Source organism: Protopterus annectens, chromosome 17.part0 (genome assembly GCF_019279795.1).
Source record: "Protopterus annectens isolate FY-2018-M chromosome 17.part0, PAN1.0, whole genome shotgun sequence".
Lineage (NCBI taxonomy): Eukaryota > Metazoa > Chordata > Ceratodontiformes > Protopteridae > Protopterus > Protopterus annectens.
Genome location: NC_056751.1, coordinates 63606066 through 63630635, shown reverse-complemented (window position 1 = coordinate 63630635; position 24570 = coordinate 63606066). Strand labels below are relative to the sequence as shown.

Sequence of the window (24570 nt, the reverse complement as noted above, 5' to 3'; positions counted from 1 at the left end):
GTACAAATTATATTCTGAAATGGACGGTGATAGAGTTTATAGTCATTTAGAAGAAAACTGAATCATGGCAATAGAACAAAAGGGTAACAACAGAAAGTCATATGAAAAAAGGATCATTTGCTGTTAAAGTCATAATGGAGAATTATAAAAAGGGGAAGAATCTAAGTATGGCATGGATAGATTACAAAAAAGCATTTGACAGCACCCCACATTCATGGATAAAGGAGTGCTTACAGATACACCCTACTTTGATCAATTACATTACAGTGACCATGAAACAGTGGCAAACCACATTTCAGATAAGCCAAAAATTCAATTCAAAGGGGATAATCCAGGGTGACTCTGTCACCGCTGCTCTTTTGTCTTACCCTTAACCCATTAAGCTGTCTACTTAGATTATGTTATGGTTACAATTTGACTCCCAGAAAACAACAAAGTGTAAAGACGTCTCATCTTCTTTTTGTGGATGATTTAAAACTGTAAAGTTCAAAGCACAACAATGGTCAAAACGTTCTCAGATGATAAAAGAATGTCATTTGATTTTGATAAATGTGCAAAAGCAACATTTAAATCAAAAAAGCTGCAGCACCAAGAAAACATCAGTTTGGGACAGGAATGTGATATGAAGGAACTTGTGCAGGAAGGAACGTATAAATATTTGAGAATTGATGAAAGATTGACAATAAAGCATGAACAAATATGAACAAAACTCAATAAGGAATATATTAGGAGATAAAATTAATATTGAAGATAGCGCTGAGATCTAGGAACAAAGTCCAAGCTCTAAACCAATTTTCTCTTCCTATTCTATTACAGTTTTTGAGGTATTGGATCAGTTGGACAGGAAAACACGAAAAATGTTTTAAGCTTATCAAATGATATATAAAAATCAGTGTATACCAAGATTGTATAGTCCTCATTCTGAAGGAGGTATGTCAAGTGGAAATGGAAATCAAACCAGAAGTAGACAAAAATCAGGCAGCAACTTAATGTGCCAAAACAACAAAGGAAATAATATAAGTAGAAAGATCAGATGAGAAGGCAAGAAGTGTGGAGAAGGTATAAATATAATTGCAAGTGCATAAAACTCATGAAACAACCTCACATCTGTTATGATCTCATGCAGGAATGCTTAAGGAAAGGTGTATTTAAACCAAAAGATAAAAGGTTAATATTGGCAGCCCAGGACAGTGGACTAGGTACACATCATAATCATCAACCCCCTTTTTCCTATGTTCTACATGGGGTCGGGGTATCATGTTAACTGTTGCCAGTTGGCAGAATGGTTAAAGTCTTTGCCTCCCATGCACAAGGTACAAGATTCAGTCCTGACCTCCAGCCAGTGCCTGTTTGTAATTTGCATGTTCTTCCTGTGTCGCTGGGGGGTTCTTCCCACCTCCAAAAAACATGTTGAGTGTTTCCATCTCAAACTCACCAATGAAAGGAGCTGCATGCAGCAGCACAGGCTCTACATGGTGCCCTATAGGGGAAAGAGTTATACAGACCAACTGCTTTGGGCATCTACTGTGGTGCACAGTATCCTCAGAATAGGAGAACATGGATCACGAACTGCAAACCATGGCAAGGCAAGTCACTTGCAGTGTAAAATATGGCTCTAGGTGGTCCAGTCATGTGGACAGTTGATCACGTACTTGGTTTGCAAAGTAAATTGAACATGTGAGAGAAACAGGCAAATGTTGATTCTGTAAAACAGAAATGGAAGCAGTCACACATTTTGTTTCTGGGTGTGAAACACTAATGGCAGAGGGCCTATATATTGAAAGGCAATAATGTGGCAAGACTGCTGCACTGGGGATTGTGCAAGCATTACAATATTGAAGTAGTTGAGAAGCACTTGAAACATGATCCACAAAGCATTATAGAGAATGATAAAGTTTATATCACATCAGATCATCCATTATCAACTGTTCAAAAAATAGATGCAAGAAAAACAGATGTAGTAGTCCATGAAAAAAAGATAAAAGTAGCATTGATCATTGAAATTGCTACACACAGTGATTACAGTCTCTTATGTACAAAGAGACACAAAGTTATAAGATTCCCGGATTTGCTGGTAGAAACAAGAGAAATGTGGAAGAAGGATAGCTAGACAGCTCCAATAGTAGTAAGAGCAATGGATCTCATAAAAAAGAATTTACAGTCATATATATGCTACCGATACATGTAACCATGTATGAATTGCAGAAGGCATCAATTCTGGGCACATTGTGGGTGCTGCAAAGAGCACTTTTGGCTAACATAAAAGAATGAAACCATACTAATTTCGTGAACTTTAATCGTACATTGACTTATGAATGGGTCCCATTCCTGTCATGGTATTAGAAACCCCAAAGACTTAAGAGAAATTAAATAAACTGAAACCATACCTTAATAACGCAGCCAGAAGATGCATAGCCACAACATTCTTTCTTCCATCTCTTTTCTATGCTGCCCCAATCTTCACTAAACTTCAAGTCTTGCAAATGTCCAAACTTGAGCAATCTTATAATAAAATAGCCAAATGTGCAGTAAACTATAACAGTAAAACACACCACTGCCTAGCCCTCAGAGAATTAAACTGGTTAGAACTATTACATTAACTAGGCCTTTCTCAGTTTACTACAATACAGTGACTTCTCTATATGCAAGAAAAGTGCCCATCTCTTGAAAACTTAAAACAATAATACTTTCCACAATACAATTTTATACTGTACAGAAAAAAACATTAATCACTATAGCCAAATCATTTAATACTGCAGGAGAATCTCTATATTCAAATACTGTATCTAAACTATGGAACCACATTTCACTACAACTGAAATCTTTTCAGAATGTGAACTCATTTAAAACACAACTAAAACTTCATCTATTAAATCAATGAATCTTCTCCTGTACATCTGCAGGATAAACATCACTTGAATCCTCAGCACACCATATCATCAATCCATTTCTATTCATTCAAAGTCCTATAGCCTAAAACCAGTCTTTACTAACAGATGAATAGTTTTACTAGCATTTCCCAGCTATAAACATTGTTTTATGGCACTGTTCACCCCACACCTCTATACTTCTAATATAAACCTTAATAGCCATATATATCATTGTTTCTGAACCTGCATTACACCCTTACTCATAACTACAACATTAACATTTTCTGTCCTATCTAGTTCCTTCCCGCACTTCCATTTTTTTTTTTTTATTTTTATACACTAATCATATGATTTATTATCCACCTGGCATACCTACTAACACACCTCTTCAAATACTCAAGTCAACATCTACTAATGCATAAGTATCTTTTATACTGTAATAGTTGCCTCTACTTTCATATGATGGTAATGTAATTAGCAAATGTATGTGCAAGTGTGAATGCATATTATTTGATGTTTATTTCTGTATATTATTGAATGTTTGTTTAAAAAATGTTTGTAATATGTTCCAGCTTTTCTTCTCGGGCCTCCACGGAGAAAAGGTCTTTGACTAAACTCTGTCAAACAAATTCGGTAAACAAAAGCAAAATAAATAAATAAAAATTTATATTTCAGTATCAAATTCCACACAAGAGGTGCAAAATATAAAACTTTTAAGGTGTAATAAAGTTGTGACACATTAAATAAAAATATAAAGCATTCAATAAACTTTTAAATATGAGTAATCTGCTTAGATCACTGCACTTTAAAACACATGTTCTGTTTTTAATATTTAGAAATAAAATCCAGGGAAAATATCTGAGTATACAACACCCTTAGTAGTCTTCCTATTTCAGTGATAGCTAAAGGACGCTGATAGACTGTAGGTATTGGACACAGGGTTATATTGAAATGATTGACAGCTGGAGCCCTGCTGCTCTAAGCAGCTCAGTAGTATTACTGCCATTAGAAGACTCACACCCAGATTATAATTGGAGTAATTTGTCCACCTGAGACCATGGCTAGCCAATAAAATAATTTAGTTTTAAAAAAACACAACAGTATGATCAGCATTGCTAACTGATTTCATTTTGCTTATGTGCTGAACGTAACATTTATTGACAGAATGTGTCTTCTTTTATTAAAATAAATAAATAATGTAAATTATTTCTTCCATATACTAATGGTGCCTACCATTTGATCATGAACAGCATGGGTCAGTGATGTTATTTTGTCATTTAATTAGTTCATTATAAATAAAGAAATGTTGCTCGGCTTATGAAAAAATAAATGGCCCCAGTGATCCAATGCACAGTGTGATACCTTTCTGACCATTGCCTTCTCCTGATTCTTTAGAAAGGCAATGAGCAGAAAGCTTGGAAATATTAAATAGTACAGTGAGTGCTGTGGACTGATGCAGAATGCTGTGGTATTTTGAGGTAAGTACTGCGGTGGTGGTGCTGCGGTAGCATTGTCGCCTCACAGTAAGACGCTGTCCGGTTCAATTCTCAGCTAAAGCGTCTTCTGCATGGAAACATGCATGAATGGGCGTACCTTCATTGAAAGTTGTGCGTCAGGGCTGGTAACTCGGCATGTAAAAATCAACTACCAATCATTAGCGGACCGGAGTTCCGCTGTGGCGACCCCTAACCGAGAAAAGCTGAAAGACACAAACAATTGTCTTTTTTACTCTGTCAGGCAACCACCAGATCAATACCAGTAAATAAAAATGGGGGGGGGGGTCTGCAGACTGGGTGCAGATGAAAGAAGTTTGCTCAGATTAAAATCTAAATTGCCTTACTTTCTGGCTATTGTTAGTGTAAAAAACAATTGTGATACTATTTCTGATTTTGCAGACTGTTCCCAACTTTGCCTAATGTTTTGACATGTGCCTCATAATTTGTTTGTTTCTCTGGCAAATCATTGAAGATTGTAGCCACTAAATTGGTGGGGGGTTGGCTGTGGATGAAAGCCACGTACTCTCTGTCAGTTGGTCATTTTAAAATCTGAACGAAAGCATCTTGTAATTTGTTCAAGTTAATGTCTAGCTGCATAATTTTCCAGATATTTCTTGAGTGTGAAATAAAGTTGAAACTGTACCTGTTTTTGTAGAGCATTCCTGATTTTGTCTCACATCTCTTTGTCCCTGTAAAATCTTTGGTTTTCTAGCAAATCAATGAGGACTGCAGACACTAAATTGGGGGGGGTGACTGCAAATGAAAGCAAATTATCCTCTTATCATTTGATCATTTTAAAGTCTGGATTTATAGGACTACTGTGCATTTGTATGAAATACTATGGAATATATATTCTCTGGTGGCTGTGGAAATATAGTTGAAACTGTCCACGAATTCACAGAATTTCTCTGATATTGCCTCATGTGGTTGATCTGTGTCTGATAAAAAAACTGTGGTTTTCTAGTAAATCATTGCAGACTGTGGTCACCAAATAAAGGGTAGCAGTGGATGAAAGCAACTTAACCTTTTTTCACTTGCTCTTTTTAAAATCTGGCTTTGCAGGACTAGTTTGCATTTGTATAAAATACAATGGGATATGTATTCTCTGATGACTGTTTGTGTGAAGCAAAGTTGAAACTGTCCTTCATTTCATAGAATGTCACAGACTTTGTCTCATGCATTTGCCCTGTGCCTCATAAAAATCTGAGTTTTTCTGGGAAGTCATTGAGAATTTAATTCACTAAGGGGAGAACTGTGGATGACAGCAACTTATCCTTTTGTTGTTTGCTTATTTCAGAATCTGGCTTTACAAGACTAGTGCGTGCATGTATGGAATGTTTATTCTCTGATGACTGTGAAATAAAGTTGAAAATGTCCCTGATTTGACAGAATGTCCATGACTGTCTCAAACTTTTGGCCTCTGCCACATAAAATTTGTGGTTTTGTGGCAGAAAAATTATTATGGACTGTAGCCACTAAACAATGGTAGACATTTGGCGTTTCAAGCTTCATATCATTCAGAAAAAGCATGCCAATTAAAAAGTTGTTATTCAATCAAATTTCTAACTGTATGAGATCAACATTTAAATTTTATCCCTGATTTTGGGTCTTTGTTCCTCATTACATTAGTTATTTTTTTGTTCGTTTGTTTGTTTGTTTGGTTGGTTTTGTTTTCCTGTTTTATGCACAAAGAGGTTGAGAGTTATTATTTTTATCAAAGTCAAATGAGGTTTACACAACAAAAAGGCTATAACTGTGTTGAGTGGGGGTGAGGCTGTCTGCAGATGAAAGTAATTTACTCTCTGGTCATTTACTCAGTTAACCATCTGGCTTTGCAGGACTAATGTGCATTTGTGAAATAAGTTGGAATATTTGTGCATATCATTTATGTGAAACAAAGTTGAAATTACATAGCTCTGATCTGTCCCTGATTTTGCAGAATGCTGCTGATTTTGCTTATAATTTTTGCTGTTCTCTTCATAAAATTTGTGGTTTCTGCCAGATTATCGAGGTCAGCAGTTACTACAAAATGGCAGATATTTCAGTTTTGACCTCATATCTTTCAAAAAATGCAAGGTAATGCAGAAAACTGTTATTCTAGTAACTTTCAAATGATATCTGTCACTGATTCTGGGCCTTTAAGCCCTCCTTATTATTTTTTTGGCTTTATGCTTGATTCTTGCAATACGAGTATGAAAGGTATTATCTTTTATCACAATCAGAAAAGGTGTAAACAGCAAACTGACTGTAACTGTGGAGTGGGGATAGAGACCATCTCTGGATGAAAGTAACTTATCCTGTTGTTTACTCAGTTAAAATAGTCTGGCTTTGGAAATAAGTTAGAATAATTGGGTTACTGTATATTTGTGTGACTTAAACTTGAAATGCATCATTGTTTCAATGATTGTGTTTTATCAGTATCAGACATCTGAGGTGCAGTTGGTCGACAATGGGCCTATAATTACTGGGTAAGGGGGCTGTCTGTGGATGAGAATGGCAAACTCTGGATGTCACAGTCAAGTTCAACAGTCATTGCTGTGGCTTTGTAAGACTAAAGTACATTTCTGTAAAACCATTTGGTTTCCTCATAATGAAGTACACTCAATTGGCTGTAATTGCTTGCTATGGACATTGGTAAATAATAATGACAGCAGTTTGAATGGCCTTAAATTACTAAGTTGAATTGAGAAGAACATAAGCACAATGTGCATGGGGGATCAATGGTTTGAAAACTGCCCATGTCCCAAGGTACATGTAATTGTCCATTATGTATAACCCTACCATGCAGACAGTGAGAGAAAAAGGATGGTGGCATATCCTCTTACATTAGATCACCATAGCAGAAATCAGTGGTCTTATTTCAGAGTGATAGGTAATGGTTATTATATTTTGGCTACATTCTCCAGAGCACTACCAGTATGCTTGTCTTATACCTTCCCTCTTCTCTTCATTTCTCTTCTCTTCAATCTGATGCTGTTTAATATTTGTTGATGTTCTATTTTATATGCTTTTCCACATCTTCCTGTTATGGCACTTCTTACTTGTCTTCTTGGCCCTAGGGTTGCCACCTTTTCAAATGCCCAAAGTGGGACATTTTTGGTACAAACGTCAGATTTTGCAGAGCAAAACATACCCACGGCCAATACAAAGGAGAGAACTTCACTTTTTTGCCTAAATAAAAGCTTATTCTTGTAGCATTTTAGTTGCTTATTGTGTTTCTTGTAACATTTAGGTGTTTCAGATACAGAATAACTGTTTTATGCATTTATTACATAAAATATAGGAAATATTTTTGTCCTAAAATCTCAGGACATTTAAGTGGGACAGATGGTAACCCTACTTGGCTCATTTTACCACATTTTTATTTATTCTGTTTGCTTTTGTTATGAGTCTGCAGTAATTTTTTTATTTGTTAATCAGGTAAGCACACTATGCACAGATGCCTATTTTTAGGTGCAGCCCAGAAGTATTGACTGGTTAAGTGAGCATCTCAGAGTCACACAGTTACAAGAGGAGACCAGGGAGCTCATGTTCAAAACTGTAGGATCCAACGCTTCACCATCTAAGCTAAACTGCCAAGGATTTCCTATCTTCACTCTTCATGGTATTTATACATCTGTCTTCTACAGGCTATAAAGCTAGGGTTATTTACTAAGGGATACAGTAAGATATTTATATATTATAGCCTTCTATAAGTCTATTTTCATGAATATTTTGAGCGAGTACAGCCAAATACACACTTAGATATGTAAAATTATGTTAGCATGATGATTTCTGAATAAAGATTTTTTTGTTACTATTGTTCCCTTTCGTGTTGTCCATTATCACTGAAAGCTCATCACTTGCTGAGAATTATTCTGCACATGCACTGTGTCACTGGGCCTCCCTTAGAAAACAATCCCTTGGATTCAGTGAGCCTATCTGGTGTATAAAGCTCTAATTAAAAAACACGGGGTAAGTAACTTTAGAATTGTAGTACAAATCAAGCAAAAGAAATCCAGACTAAGATGTGATTTTAAGCATTAACTCCTCTTCCAGCTTTTAAATCTTTATTGACTGAAGCATACAGTCTTTTTATTTACAGGCAAATTTAGTTTTGCATACCCTCTGAGTGGCTTTGCTAATTCTTCAATTCTAGGTGTGGCAACTGCACGCTTTGCAGCATTTGACACTATCCAAATCACATTTCTTTCAGGCTGATATCCTTCAGGCAACTTTTTGGTTTTAGCGAGTTCTTGTATCCGTGAGCTTGCAGTACTAAAACAGGCAGATTTTGATACCTATATAAAATAAAAGAAAATAAATTATGCTTTGGGTTGCGTAGTCACTAGATTCTCTCTATATAACCCACTCATCTAGCTTTCTGATATACTGTTCAGATCGATATCCAGTATTTGGCATTGCAAAATGCCAGAACTTCGTTACATACCAGGTTTGGTCAAGCAAATGTTACCAGAGTGTTTTTTTTTTGTTTGTTTCTTTTGTTTTTTAAACATGTTCATTATGAAGTGGTACCAAGGAACAAAAAAATAAATACATAAACCTGTTCCTTGATATAAGTAACATGTGTCCTCTAGATATCATTACTCAGATGAACATATGCCTATTGTCATCAGGGTTAGATTATTATAGTAATAATCCATACTTACTTGTAGGTTGTGTTACAGATTGATTCCATCTCGTGTGATTTGTTTCTGGGGAAAATTCCAACTAACAGAATTCACAAACCAGGTATTGATAAACCCTAACAAAACCCACATGAATAAACGGATTTTTATAATGATATAATTTATAATATGTTTGAAACTAAATGCTTTTGGTATGAATAGGTTTTATATGGTTTTCACTAGTGTGGTGCTATGCAAGTCTGTAAGGCACCGGGGCATGTTGCATTGCTGAAAAATACAAGAAACGAGTTGGTGGGAAAAATATTGCCTTATTCTTTTTCTCAAGTAATTGACACAAACTGAAGAAACTATTGCCAAGAACATATTCATTTGTATTTACTCTGTAATCAAATTACTGAGTTGCTGTTATACTGCAAGATACTACTTTTACATTTTCTTTTTAAGTTTTAGCATTGCGGTTATTAACTTTCAAGCTGTTAAACTATTCTATAATACGCAGTCATTTGTATATACATCTTGCAGTAATAAGAAGTGACAGCCATCACTGTTTTATTATATATTCTGCACATTGACGTTATCTACAGAAAGGAGTGAAGGAACAGAGGAAGTTCTGTAAGTGAAATGTGCGTTCAATCCAGTGCAAAGTATATAGCTGAATCACATCTTTACAATTTTGATTATTTGATATTTTTCTGTCTCTTAGGACTGTCATTGTGTTTTGTTTCCTTATCATTTCTTTGGTTATCTTGGAAAGACAGGAGATGGCAGTTTTTGTGCGAATGACCTTTTCAGACTTTCCCTGTGATTCATGCAGGATCTCATTGTGTGTAGTGAATGTTAGCACTACACATCCACATTTTCCATAGAACTGGTCATGCTCAAACAATAAACAAATAAACATTACACTTTGTTGCATGGTACAGGTATCCAGTATGTGTTCCTATCAGGTCCAGTTGAGCTATCCGGAATGTATAGTGAGTCCAGTAATCAGACTGCTGCATCGGCAGAATATATTACCCCATCTAGCACATTCTCCCCTTTATTGTCATATCCACCACCACATCTTTTATACTGAAAACTCCCATATCATCTCCCTACCAGTCTGTCATATCTTTAATAGAACTTGTTTATACTGAAAAACTCTCTCAAACTCCCAATATTCTTATGATCAAGCTCTGCTTCTGCAAAGCAATAACTCCTTCCCACTGTTGATTGAGGCTATCATTTCCCTTGGACTACATCCATAAAATAATTTACCCCTTTCCCAATAGCTGTGATGTCCAAAATGTGGCTCACTTAAAGTATTAATCCATTTCCCATTTCTCCTCAGTAAAGCATCATATCACTTTTTGTAGTATGAAGAATCATTCATCTATGCTTTACCTACTAGGGCATAAATTAATGATTCATAAAGAAAGATACATCAGCATCTAACTGTACTATTTCTCAAATGATTTTCTATAGACTATTGCCAAAGATAACAAGATGGGGTGGGTAACAGTTTTCATGCCATACTTTCTGGAGCATGAATGCTCCTGGCACCTTGCTGCCCATCTTGTCCAATCTAAACAAATGTCCCCAATTCCTTTACTGCAGGTGCATGAGACAGATTGCCTGCAAGTTTTTATTTATCTATTTATTTGTGTTCGGTACATGTCCTTATTAAAGAACAGCATGCATTGTTAGAAGAAAGAGGCATTCATTCTGCTAATGAATTCTGTCTGTGGCTTACTGGTATGAACAGGAATGGATATAATGATGCAGCTTGTAAGACAGTATATTTGTGAATGATAAACTGCCATTTTTAGGATTAAGTAAATCACAAGATCCTTTGTCTTGTACAGTGCATTACCCTTTCATAATTCTCAGCCTTTAGCATGACCATGTCACGTTGTTGTCCACGTAAAAAAAAATTATATCATGACCAAGTCACTGGTTTCCATATAAAAAATTATGATATCATGCTAATGATGTTAAGTAGAAAGTCATTTTCTGTAGTGTGACTTATAATACAGGATTTTTGATCTGTATATATATTTCTTTATTGTTTGAGGCCAGTACAAAACTGACCACTGGCCTGACCTTTGCATTTCCTTATCAACCCTGTCAGGTATCTCCCCTTTCAGGGGGAGGGTGATAGCACATTGGCAGCCCTTTCATTGTCCAGGAATTGGGATGAGAGTCAGGTGCTGTCAGTCCATCATCTATGGCTGACACAAACTATTTTTGAGTGTTCCTACTCCCTCCATTTGCCAGCATGTATTGTGCAATGTCCACTATGACATCTCCATTGTGAGTGCATGCCTCTGCACATCTGCTGTGCATGTCTGGACTGCAAACACTGCTTGTCTATGTTCACTCTTCCAGGCTCTGCTTCCTGATGCAGGAGTATATTTCCAAATTTCTCTCCAGATATGGCTGCTGCAGTGGGACCATACATTCTCCTCCTTCCCATCAGATGCGCAAACATGGACTGGCCTTTCATTCCAATCCCTCCTAGCTGTCTCTAGCAGTGTCTGGGCTGTTACTAGAACTCAAGTCAGCTGGGGAATACTTGAGGCTCCATCTCTCTTTCAATGCCTAATTATGATGTTTTTTTATTTGTTTTTTTTTTAACACTTTAATTGAATTATCACTTAAGACATAGGCAAACATACATGTATATAACAGAAAGCAAAATATATTAACATGTTCCCATTTAAAAGCATTATAAGTAACATGTACTCTTTTGTATATCTGTCATCAATCCAACATTAAATAAATTGTTCAAGTCCTACATTCCCTTAAATCTCACTTCTCCTCCAAAACATTAATCTGCTTATATTGTTCCCACAATTTCCATTTTCTATGTAATTTGCTCCTACTCTTTTCTAAACAATCTTACTTGCAGTTCCTTTATCTCTGTTACAATATTCAGTACTTCAAATACAGTTGGTTTAGACTTTGATTTTCATCTTGTAGTAACTGCTTTCTTGACAGCCACCAGGATTAAACTTAACAAGGCCTTACTATGTCTAAGCAATTCAGATCCTGTATCCCAGCTTCACCCAATATGTCTGACAGAATACTCATTAGGGAATTTTGAAAGTCTGCCAACTCATTACACTCCCAAAACCCATGCTCCTCGGTTACCTCTTTCTTCCCTCTCACATCTCAAAAATGTGGCATCTACCTGAAGAAAGTTCTTTGGAGTCAGCTGCAGTTATAAAAATTTGTATGCAAACACTTCCAAAAAAAATTCTAAATCTTCTAGACTTTGTTCTATATTTAAGAGCCATACATATGTCCTCTCATTGTTTCCTTGTGAATTGCTTATCCAATCTCTCTTCCCAATCTTTTCTAACCTCCTCTGATTGGTTCCTGTAGTTATCATGCAATATTTTGTATGCCTTACTAATTAACTCATTTTAAGAGCAGATTATGTTCTAAATTAAACTAAAAATTCTGCCAGATCAGATCTTTCACTTAGGATTCCTCTATCCTTTTTTCTTTGCCTATACCCTGATATCAATCCCTGATGGAAAAGGCAGTCTCTAGCCTGCAGTCTATATTCCTTCTAGGCCTATTTCCATTCTAATATTTTCCCTCTCTAGTTATTTACTTCTAGTACCTTTGTTCCTTGGCCAGTTGTCTACAGTAAATTCCAGCCCCCTCTTGCCTATTCTCTGGTCCCCTAATTGCAGTCATTCCTACCGGCAAACTCTCCTTTCTCCATTCTTGTGTTTGCTTAGTTCTTGGAATACTATCTGCTCCTTTATAAATATAATAGTCTGTATTGCTGTTCTTATTCTCCTTATGGATCTGCATCCAAAATTCCAAATATCTCCTTATTTCTTGAATTTTCCCCTAATTCATGATCACCCTTTCTACTCTGAATTATATAGTTCTGCTTGTGTTATATATAGATGAATCTTAACTGGATAACTCTAAAATATCCTTTCAAATCAGGTAATCCTAGATCACCTTGTTCTATTGCAAGGATTAACTTATTACACTTGACTTGTGCCCTCTACCTCTCCCAGATATATTACTTCAACTCTTTATTAATTACTGTCCACAATGTCTCCTCTAGTTAATACAAATAGGCCTGACCTTTATTTAAAACTAAAGGGACAAAAACATTTTCATTGCTTGTATTTTGCTATCCATATCCATAAATAAGAGCTTCCAGATTCTCTGTTTTTGTATTATCTTTTGTTTAGACTCTTCTCGCATATTCTTAGCTGCCATAACATCACCCTTATTAAGCTATAATCCTAAATACTTCATTTTATCATGCCCCTATAAATATGGGTGTTACTGAACCAATTCATGTATGTGTACATAGTTTGCACCTTTGTTTTATCTTCAATAATTTTATATCCTCAAAAGGCTTGAAACTGTGTCAAAATGGTCTATAACACTGAGATGTCCTTTTCTGGTTTTATCAGGTAGAAAATAATATCATCTGCAAATAAAGCCATCTTTTCTTGATTACCATATCGATTATATCCTAAAATTTCTGAGTCAATTATTTTCTTTGCCAAGGGCTCTAAATACAGAACAAATAACAAAGGGAAAAGAGGGCACCCCTGTCTAGTTCCTTTCTTTAAACACAGCTTGTTAGAGAGGAACCTTCCCACTCTAATTTTCCATCTGATCCCTCATATGTCTTCCTAATTAACCTTATTATTGTATGAGGGAATACAAATGCTTCCATTGTCTATAAAATCCCTACTTACTCTGTTGAATGCTTTCTAGGCATTAATATCCCAAAACATCAGCAGTATTTTTTTATATTCTGCATCGCTCTGCATGATCATTGTTCTACTAATGTTGTCAAAATTTTCACTCTCCTCCACAAAACCACACTGATCCATAACTATCAATTTTGACAACACCTTTGACATTATTTTTAGCTATTATAGGAATAAACCCTTTATAATCATGGTTTAAAATTAAAATGGGCCTATACGAAGCTGAGTCAGATGGGTGTTTGCCATCTTTATGTATTACAGCCACAATAGCTTTTTTCAGGATGTTGTTGCTTCCCCTCCCTTTAAAATAATGTTAAATAAAACCTTCCTGATCCTTACCCCTCCTAGCTTCTAAACTTCCACAGGAATACCATCTATTTCTGGGGCCTTTCCTGCAGATTGATTATACGTCACCATTTGTATCTCATCTCCTCTTGTCTTAATTGTTAATTGCTAAGCCTCATCTACCTCTAACCTTGGAATACTTAAGTCTTCCATAAATATTCCATTTGTGCTCTTTCTTAATTTCCATGTTTCTCTACTTTACATAAATCTTCATAAAATTTCTGAAATATCTCAACTCTATGGGATCTCTGGTTATTTTTCTTTTATAGGCTATAACTACTCTATCTACTTTTTATTGCATAAGCCATTGTGCTAAAAGTTTTTGTGCTCTGCAGTTATTATTAAAAACAACTGTTGCTTAGCAGCAATCTTTCTAAACTCATGCACATTAGTCAAATACTCCCTTATTGTCTCTTTAACACTATGCAGTTATGCCTCTTCTTATTCTGTGAGATTCCCCTTATTCTGCAATACTTTAACCTATGTCAGCCTCTCTCAATAATTCCTGTTATTTCTTAACAATATATATTTTTCTTTTATTTGTAGCTTATTTTTTAAATTCCACTTTCATTTTATCCCACTCACTAGGTATAATTTATCTTCCCTAATAATTCTTGAATAATTTCCATTACCCATTTCTTAAATTCCTCTCTTTTTAACAGGAAGGTGGGGAAGTGGCAGTGTTTTATTTGGGTCTATGCTAAATCATCGAACCAAAAAAAGCAAACGATTTATCAAATCCATGTAAGCAAGAGCTTACAATCTCGAATGCTTAGAACAGTGATTTTTTCCAAGGGAAAAAATCGCTGTTCCACAAAAAAAAAAAATTAAATATTACATAAAGTGCCCCCTGATGTGGAGGGCTGTGCCCCCCACACCCCCCTACTTAAATATACCAATTCCGAGATCGCACTACAGTGACAAAAATGGCAAAGTAATGGAAGTGGCCAAGCAAATTCTTTCCATAGGAAAGAATTTGCTTATATGCCGTTTTGCTATTTTGCCTTTTTGTGCTTTCAAGTTCAATCAAGACTCATTCGAAAGAATGCATGTTTGATCATTTAATAGGAACCCTTTCATTTGTACTTCACTACCCGCATTTTTATCTTAGTTGTTATTGGTGCATGATCTGAAATAATTATTGAATGTGTGTTGAAGCTGTCTATTAAATGCTCATGCTCCTCTGAAATATAATTTCTGTCTACTCTAGTTTAAATTGTACCTTGAGGAATAATATGCAAATTCTCTCTCTGTTCCTACAACTGAATTCATGTCTTCCATACCAAATGTTTTCATAATTTTTTTCAGACATCTACCCTCTTTTGTTATATTTTCCTTTCTAGGTCACCCAGATAGATCCTCACTGTTGAAAATTAGGTTCCAGTTCCCACCTATAAGTAATATTCACTGCTAAAAGCCAATTATTTCTAGCAGCTTTAGGTGGAATATAAATGCATGCTAGTGTAGTCTCCTCCCTTGCCAGTAGCCGCTTACTGTCACAAATCTACCATTACTATCCTTTTTCCTCTTTGATCACTAACAGAGCTCCTTTAGGAATTAGTATAATAACTTCTCATCTCCTTTGTCCTTGATAGTCTACTGAATATCCATCCTAAAATCCTTTAGCAAATTGACATACTCACTTCTTCCCAAATGTGTCTCCTGTAGCCTTGCTATTTGCACTCTGCATTTAATATAATCCAGTACTCTTACCTTTTTTGTCTACACCTGTGAAGTCATTCATATTCCAAAATAATATGGATACTGCAGCTATTATCAGGAAAAATTATTATTCTTATCTGTTATACATGAAAGCTTTTTAAATGTTTATTTCCAGTTTTGCATTACATTCACCCACTAATGTTTGACAGTTTGATCTTTTATGCAATTGTTCCTTCGCATCTCCATTTAAACCTATGTCACATTTTACAATATTTTTTGTTTTACTGAAAAACCTCAAACAAAAAAAAAAAAACAAGCATACCCATAGACCTCCACCAGAACCTATTAACTTGAAACAAACACACAAAACTATGTACATCTTCAAATAATATTTAACCCACCTGATAGGAACAATTGTCCCAAATCAACAGCTGCATCCATAGGCATTACCTAACCTAAAATGAAGCTTATCCATGTTAAAGCACATGTTACAGCTTATGCTCCTACTTACCCTTACTGCTATATGCTCTTCTCTTATCTTTATTCCCCTCCCAGATGTGAAAAATAACTTATATGCTTTCAGAAAACATTACATTTTTAGCCTTAAGAAAAATTGTGCTGGCTATCTTTAAATAAAACTAAATTACATTATGTTGTATTAAGTGCATTGAAGTATTTAGGTACCAGGAAAGCTGCTATCTTTTATTCACTGCCAGTAATGTCATACTTTATTTTTACTAAGCTGCTTGTCCTTGTACCTTTTAATTTTATGATTCCCTCAGCAAACAATTTCCAGAACTCTAAACATATATTTCCTGCACCTGCAGTCAGTATATCTCATTGAAAACATAAAAAGAGAATGCTCAGCTGTCCTCAGCTGTAAACTTCTCAACTTACACTGAAAATGCAATCACTAAAGGAAAACTTTTCATTGCCTTCATAGTGTTCTCCTATTTTTAAGGCCCACTTGCTTCCACAAAAACTTAATAGATCAAGCCAAGGGCATTAATCCAGACATCTGCCTATGCAAAAGTAAGAGAAAACAGCTCATCTCTACATATATTATAAAAAGTGCACTTTTACACCACACCCCCACTCCAACAGCCCAAGATTGCAGTATATTAACTTAAACATGCTTTTGTCCAACCTTTCTTATCATTTTACATTGTGATACCTATATTTCTTAAAACTAAAAATGTACTTGTTAAATTGAGTATCTTTATTACAAAGAATAATCATAGAAATGCTTTGCTATATAACATGCACTTTATATCATGATTTTTTTTACAAATACTGTTAAGAACAAAATGTGTTTTACTTATAGTTACTTTTTTCCTTTTAATGCCCTCCCAAACATTAGTAACATGAAGTGGGGTATATGCCTTTCAGTCCCCCCTCAAGTTTAACACAGTCAACACAAGTTCAATCATTCTCAGCTACTTTTTCTTGAAAATCCATACTTCAGTGTTTGGAAAGTGCTGCTTAGTCTTGCAACTAGGGTCTCAATTACCTAAAATTGGTGTTGAGAATAAGATACAATTTGATGAGAGTTGACTTGCAAGCTATTAGGTGCTCACTGACTATGGCTGATCTTAGGCAGTAAGATCTGTAGGTCCTCTTTCCAGGCATGGTATTAAGTAGATTTGGTTGTAGATGGGTCCTTAGTTCTATGCTGAGTGTGATCATCAGTAGAATAAACATTCAATAGCAGTAAAACTTGTACTCAGTTGTATTGAGTTAGAAGAGAAGATCTTTATTATGCAGGTGAGCATTGCTTAGATGACTGTGCATATGGAGTCAGATTTAGCTTATTTAAGACAGTTTTTGTGAGTTGAGCTTAGGGTATACCCTTCCATTACATCATCATGGGCATAAGTGGGTGGGTTATTCAGTTTTTTGGACATTGTCATCTTGTGTAGTAGGCCTAGCTCATTTTTTCCTTTTCCATCAGGTTAAAATTCTCATTTTTAATCAATTTATAGTATTATTTTAAAAATCAATATTTTCCAAGTTCCAAAGGGATTGTACAAATTAAAGAAATTGTGCCTATTATAATAATTTTAACAAGTGTAAGAACCCAAGGAGAGCGAAAAAGACTTTATATTGTTAAAAATGTATTTAAAAGTTATAATCTTGATACCTATTCTACGTAGGACCAAATTTATTCATATTAGCAGGGCTAAGATCAATCATTAATGGTGATGATGCTGTATTAATAATGCTAAAATAATCCGGGTGGAGGGAGTAATGGTCATCTATTTTCTGCAACACTTTCAGGGGTCCTTCACCAGATCTGCCTGGTATGATCTTGGTGGATCTTATATTTAGTATTTAGCTGGCCTGGATTAAACCTGTGTATAACCTTCATTAATTTGCAGTTCTGGTAATGTTCTACTTTGTTAGGAGTGGTTGTTTAGCCCAGCTTAAGGTGGTTATGTCTCAGTGAGTATTGGTGTCACGCAGTGATTACAATGTATCAATAAAGGAAATCTTGGAAAATGGGAATCTGATTTATGGGTAGCCTAGCTCTCTGTTTTTTTTTTTTTCTTGTTTTTTATTCCTTTTTCCCAAGATTTTTTTTAAAGCAGAAAATAAACTATAGTAGACAGTAGGGAGAAATGGAAATAATGACTTCACTTCCCTGTGTTGTTTGTTGAAGAGAAGATGGATAAGTGGTCTAAGCCATGCAATGGGTGTCATTATGTTTTTTTAAAAAAATGATTTTTATATATACACATATAAGTCTTATTTATAAATAATTCAAATCATATATTAAATAGTCCAGTTGTTGATCATCTCGTTATGGATTTACAAATGAGCCAGTCGGGGGATAAACATACTATGAATATTTTTGTTTAAACTAGACGTAGCATTTGACTCAATAGGTGAAGGATGAGCTAGATCTTTGTTACATACTTCATAAATGTGTTTGATGCTTTATCATCTCACATTTATTCACTAAATCCAGTGTTGCTGGTGCTCTTCCTGTTCGTATCCCTCTCCTAAATAGAAACTCCAATTTTAAGTCCAAGGTATCCTTGATTCTTCTAGTCATCTCCTGTGCTTTTTCTGTCTCTCAAGCATTTTCCTTTGGAATACTGGAAAAAGTTTCACTGGTAAAGCTTCTATATGATCGTTATTATCATAAGAATGAGAAGCAGAGCTTTCTGTTTGATGGCTCACATTTTGTTGGACATACTTTTGTATTTTCTGCTTGGCTTGTTCTGCATCAAAAAATTATTTTGATCCACCAAGAAAAACATATTCTGAAAACAGCTGGATACAGCAGCTTGAAGCTCACACCTGCCTCTTGACATTCCCTGATTGCTGGAATGCATTTGCTTATCTTTTGCCTGATGTACAGTGAACAATCATTTTCCAAAAACACTTTGCTGCGTCCAGTTTTTAATACTTTGCCCTTCTGCCATAATTTTGTCAGGATCAACTCTTTCTGCTGGTATGACTCCATCTTTATTATTACAGCTTGGCTGCTTTCTCATGGCCAGGTTTGGAGCATACACATGATGTGCCCCTTCAATTAACAAATCCTGCTGTGGAATACCGGTCTAGCTGCTTATTCATGTTTTCATAAAATTAATACAGTCTGTTCCTACAGTTTCCCTGGTACAGCAGATAATTGCAGGTTTTCCTTGCATGCTCTGTCCTCTAACTCTACCATTTTTTGAAACAACTCTTCTTGAGCAGTCTCATATTAAGCCAGCCTTTTCTTCATTTCAACTTCTGATTCTTTGCAGTTTTATCAGTTCATCAGAATAGCTGTTTAAAGCTTCTTCTATTTTTTTCCGGCCTTTTGCTATTTGAGTTGATATACTCCTTCAATATTATTTATTTTAATCCGCTCTTGAGCACATCTGATTTATTTTTCTTGTAAATTACTGAAGACATCTCTTATACCAAAACTGGAGCTTGAACTGCTTTTTCTTTACAGCTGCAAGATTCTTCCCCATCAGTGTTTTCTCTTCACCATTTCTAGCTGATTTGCTTTCAGGGTCTCCAAGTTTCTTCTTTGCTGGCATCCAGGCAGTGTATTTACTAGCCAGTAACTGTTTTTTGCTAAAACTGGTAGAATTACTAACCCTTATCTCTCAGTTTCTTTTTTCACACTGGGAGAGCTAAAGTCAAGCTGTTGATCAGTGTGCTACCATCTTGGAACTCCCCTATTTATGATGTGGTTTTATGTTTAAAAAACAGGGGGATATAACCATGGTGCAAAGATAACAGTGGGTGAATATTCAGCGTGTAAGTTTGGAATGTTTGCAGTTTTTGTAGCATTTTTCTTTGTCTTTTTCTTCTTCTTCATCTTCTTCTTCTTCACCAGAATGGTATATTGAAAACAGTTTGCTAACGCTGGTGCAAAAATGCAAAAGTACAAGTTTGTAACTTTTTTTAACAAATATGGGTTATTTACTTGTAATTTACTGTGGTTTGTTTGGGGAATAGCAAAGATATTTGGAATCATGTGTGTGAAATGCACACTTGTGCAAAAGTGAACCACCCTCATGAGGTAGAACATGGGATAAATAAATTACTACAAAAGACAGATTTTTCTTGAAATGGCATACACATTGAAATTATGTGTACACACTTCCTAAAACATTTTTATTTGCATGTGTGTTTTAATTTCAGATTTTTGATCAGTAGATAATTTAATTCTATAATTGCTTTTGTAAAGCACAAAGGCTATATCTACTTTTCACTTGTATTTGTTCATTTTTGAGAAGATGACTTGCAGTTTGTGCTATTAAGTGCTGAAAGGCAGGATGAAATCATGCACTTGCTTCAATTCTTCTGAACAAAAGAGATTACGTGTGCCTAAAATGAGCTCTGATAAATAAGTCTGACACTTGGATATTTGTTCAGGTATTGCAGGTACCTATTTATTAGGCATAGCTTCCTTCAATCATTGCTGTTCACATAGAATCATCTAGAGGGTGTATTGTGCATTTTTTTCTTTTCCTTTTTGTTTTTTTATTTATTTATTGGCTTCTGAGATTATGGCAAATGGCCAAGAGAGTTTAGCAATATGAACATCCATTGAAAATGTTTTATCAAACTGTTCAAAAAAACAACACCCCCCCCCCCCAAGAAAATAAAATGTTTCCAAGGTACTACAAAAATTAGTTTTTAATTATTTGAGGGTTGGGGGCTCCCCCACCCTAATCAAGAAATCATTCAACGTCTGGAAATTGTGCAAATGTATTTCTGATTAATTATAATTTCACTAAAATGTTTTGTTTAAATGTTGACATATACTAGACACTTGGTTTCCATATTAAAGGATTTATTACAGAATTTCTGTCTGTTTGGTACTTTCACTACATTGAAAAGCAGAGTTGTGAATTTCTTAACCCTGCTGTTTCTTCTCCAAGCTGCATAAAATTGCCATGTTGGACTATTTTATTTTTATAAGCCCATTATTTCTAAACTAATGGTATCTGAGATATGCAAAATGTAATTTTTCTTGGGTTATTTAAGGTAATATTCTGATACACAACCTACTATATATATTTTGCCTTGTGAACAAATTGCAGAGGAAAATGATAACTGTGGCCATTTCACTTAGATGGTTGCTAAGAAGACTAAATAAAGTAATTTAGTTACTTGTGATACTAGTACAAGTTAATATACATGTTACTGACTCACCATGAAGTGTGGTTCATAGTGCTGGACATAAGAAGCTCATTATCCTAAAGGACCATTGAAATATATAATGCTGAAGGACTATGCTGATAAATTTAGTAAGCAGAAGAAAAAGCATGAGCAGATGTAATCAAATTATTCAAAGAAATGAACAATTTCAAAATGTTTCCCTACACCTGGTCAACTGAAAAAAATAGACACAACTCCTAGTTATTGAGCTGATTTCCTTAATGTTGAACTCCCCAATCACTGTTTTCCATAGAAAAACATGCTGCTAGTGATTGCTTTTGTTTTTGGAATTTCTTCTTTCCTCAATGTTTATGATTCCATGGAGTTGGTATATATAAGATTGGGGGGTGAGGGGCTTACTCCCATATGAGGGTGCAGAGGGCATAAAGTGCTTCAAATCTATTTCATGGGGGTGATATCACAGTGACTGATCCCAGCAAGTTGAGACTTTATCTAGCTGAATATCGAGGATTCATAGCTGAAGTGTAATAAACCGTTATTTAACTGTTAACAAGATAGTTCCTGGAAAGATCGGCAACTGAATGTAATAATACCAATCACATTTCCTCAAAAACCTTCCTGGTAGAAGACGTGGCCAAATCCAGTGAAAAGCCTCATTCATTCATTCATTCTCTTATGCCTACTTTATCCAGTTCAAGGTTATGGGAAGCTGAAGTGTCTACCCTGGCACCAAGGGAGCATAAGACAGATCAATTATTTATTTATTTTATTTAGTTATTCGCTTTTGTTTAAACAACCTCCTTAAATCAGACAGAAAACCCACACAAAATCCTTTCCCATCTGAAACCAGCATGGAAATTGCAGACATATTCAACAAACACTTCATATACCATATTCTACTTAACTCAAACAATAGCAACCTCTATACCCCCAACCATAGCCCATAACCCAATTCAAAATCTAACAACCATCCAGACAAATACTATCAAAAACCAACAACACTGGCTCCTGCCAACCTGCCAACCAAATACCTCAGTATACCTGATGACACCATTTGCTACCCTACATCTATCCTAATTGACAGATCCATTACAGAAAATTACATCACAGCCCCATGGAAAGCTTATTTTATAATCCCATCACGCAAAGGTGGAATATCCACAACTGCCTCAGATTTTAACCTCTACTATTAAACTATTACACTATAGCAATCTTTCCTTCCATCTCCAAAGTACATGAAAAATGCATACATCAGCAACTCCTAGCCTTTCTATTTGATAAGAGATTACTTTCTTCTACCTAGCATGGCTTTTGACCCCACCACAACACCAGAATTGCCCTACTACACTTCCTACATACCATTAATCAAAGTGAAAACTTAGATTATTTTGTTTCCACTCTTTTCCTGGACTTGTCAAAAGCTTTCATCACATCAACTACTCCTCCAAAGACTAAATCTTACAGCTCTCACAACTGCCTCAACTAGCTGGTTCAGCAACTACTTAACAGCTGCACACAGTCTGTAAAATTGATTGACTGTAACTCCACATTCCTTTAAGTCACGACAGGATTCCCCCAAGGCTCCATACTTAGGCAAATATCTTCATTAATGACATGCACAAGGAATCACACCTTGCCACAATAACAAAATATGCTGATGCAAAGTGCCAAATCTTCCCACCCTAGAAAGTATCACGTCTATAGACAACTGACCAAATAAATCTTAATTGCTCTTAAACCCCAACAAAACCAAACTAATCCTATTCTTTCCTAAAAAACATAAATCAAAACACCACTGACCATAATATTATCTCTTCAAACAACAAAAATTGAAAACATCGCCAACACAAACTTGCTAGGAGTCATCATTGATAAGTTAATATTTGCTCTGCGATGCAAAAAACACACTGCAAACTAGGATCTCTTTAAAAAGCAAAGCACCTTCTACTAAAAAAAGTAAAAAAAAGCTGCCACCTCCCTTCTTTTTCCTACCCTCAGCAATACTCACAAATCTTAGCTCTTCTACCAAATATGAACTAGAAAGCACCTACAATAAAATTAGCAAATTTACATGCAGCCTCCCAAATCGGTCCCATCCTACCATGATGCTCAATACTCTCAACTGGCTTGAACTTCCTCAATACATAACCCTCTCCCAGCTACTCATAGCATACAAAATAATTCACCATCCAACATAAACACCCTCACTGTCAAATCTTATACAAAGGCATGTACCAAATAGAACCCTAAGATCCTCAGAACTCAAATTAACTTTTGCTAATAAATCTTATGATTATTACATTGACTCACTATTCTCTTTTGCCATCTCCAAGGCACAGAACAAACTTCCAGACTACATCAGGGTTTTAAATAACATGCACCAATTCAAATCCACCCTAAACTATCATTAGGCAACTAATAAACTATGCAACTGAACCACACCTACAGTTTGCAGTGTACAATCCTAACTCTGACCCTGAATAATATACAAGTACATTAATATAGTATTTTTGATTATACTCACAGTATCTTGAAAACATGTGTTTTCTTAATCTGAAATACTTTGTAAATAATGTTTGATGATTGTTTTCTTTTGAATAGTCAAAAATTAATATATTTCCTTGTTTTGGAGGTTTTTTCCCTAGGGTCCTGCTGAAAATGGACATTTCATTTTCCAGACAGACTTTTCCGGTAAACAAAAGCAAATATATAAACAAATAAATAGATTAGATTAATTCATCCAGGAAGAGATGCCAATCCATCACAGGATGTACAAACATATACACAGACATAAAAACATGCATACATATACCCTCATATATTACATGCATGCATGGGGCAATTTGGAAGATAACCAATTCACCTACTATCTTTGGAAAATTGATCAAATGCTAAAAACCCATGCAGATATGGGAGGACATGCATAGTCTGAGTAGAAATAACTTCAGACTGGAATGAAAGAACCAAGCACCATAAAGTAGCATTGCTATCTATTGCAGTGGATGACTTTCTAAAAATAGAGCAAAGAATCTAAATGAGTATTTCAAATGGATATAGTGCATATCAGCACATCGCCTGCAGTAGGCATGTTTGATGAAGATAGAACAAAACAAATCTATCCTTCAAGACCTTTATAGATTTTTTTTAATTTTTTTCCTTTAAGTTGCACTAGTCTTTGAAGGATTATTTAAAGCAGTAGGTG

General features: G+C 35.4%; 1 protein-coding gene across 2 annotated transcripts in view; it reads right to left on the bottom strand.

Annotated features, from left to right (window-relative positions):
- The window catches only part of THEGL (theg spermatid protein like), a 388303-nt gene that overhangs the window by 49766 nt on the left and 313967 nt on the right, over window positions 1-24570 (bottom strand). Inside the window, exon 9 of one of the 2 annotated variants that reach the window (XM_044058904.1) lies at window positions 8471-8646. In XM_044058904.1, the coding sequence (XP_043914839.1) occupies window positions 8471-8646 (176 nt within the window). Of the gene's footprint in view, window positions 1-8376; window positions 8647-24570 lie in introns of those variants that run through there. The other variant, XM_044058903.1, reaches the window with a different exon arrangement.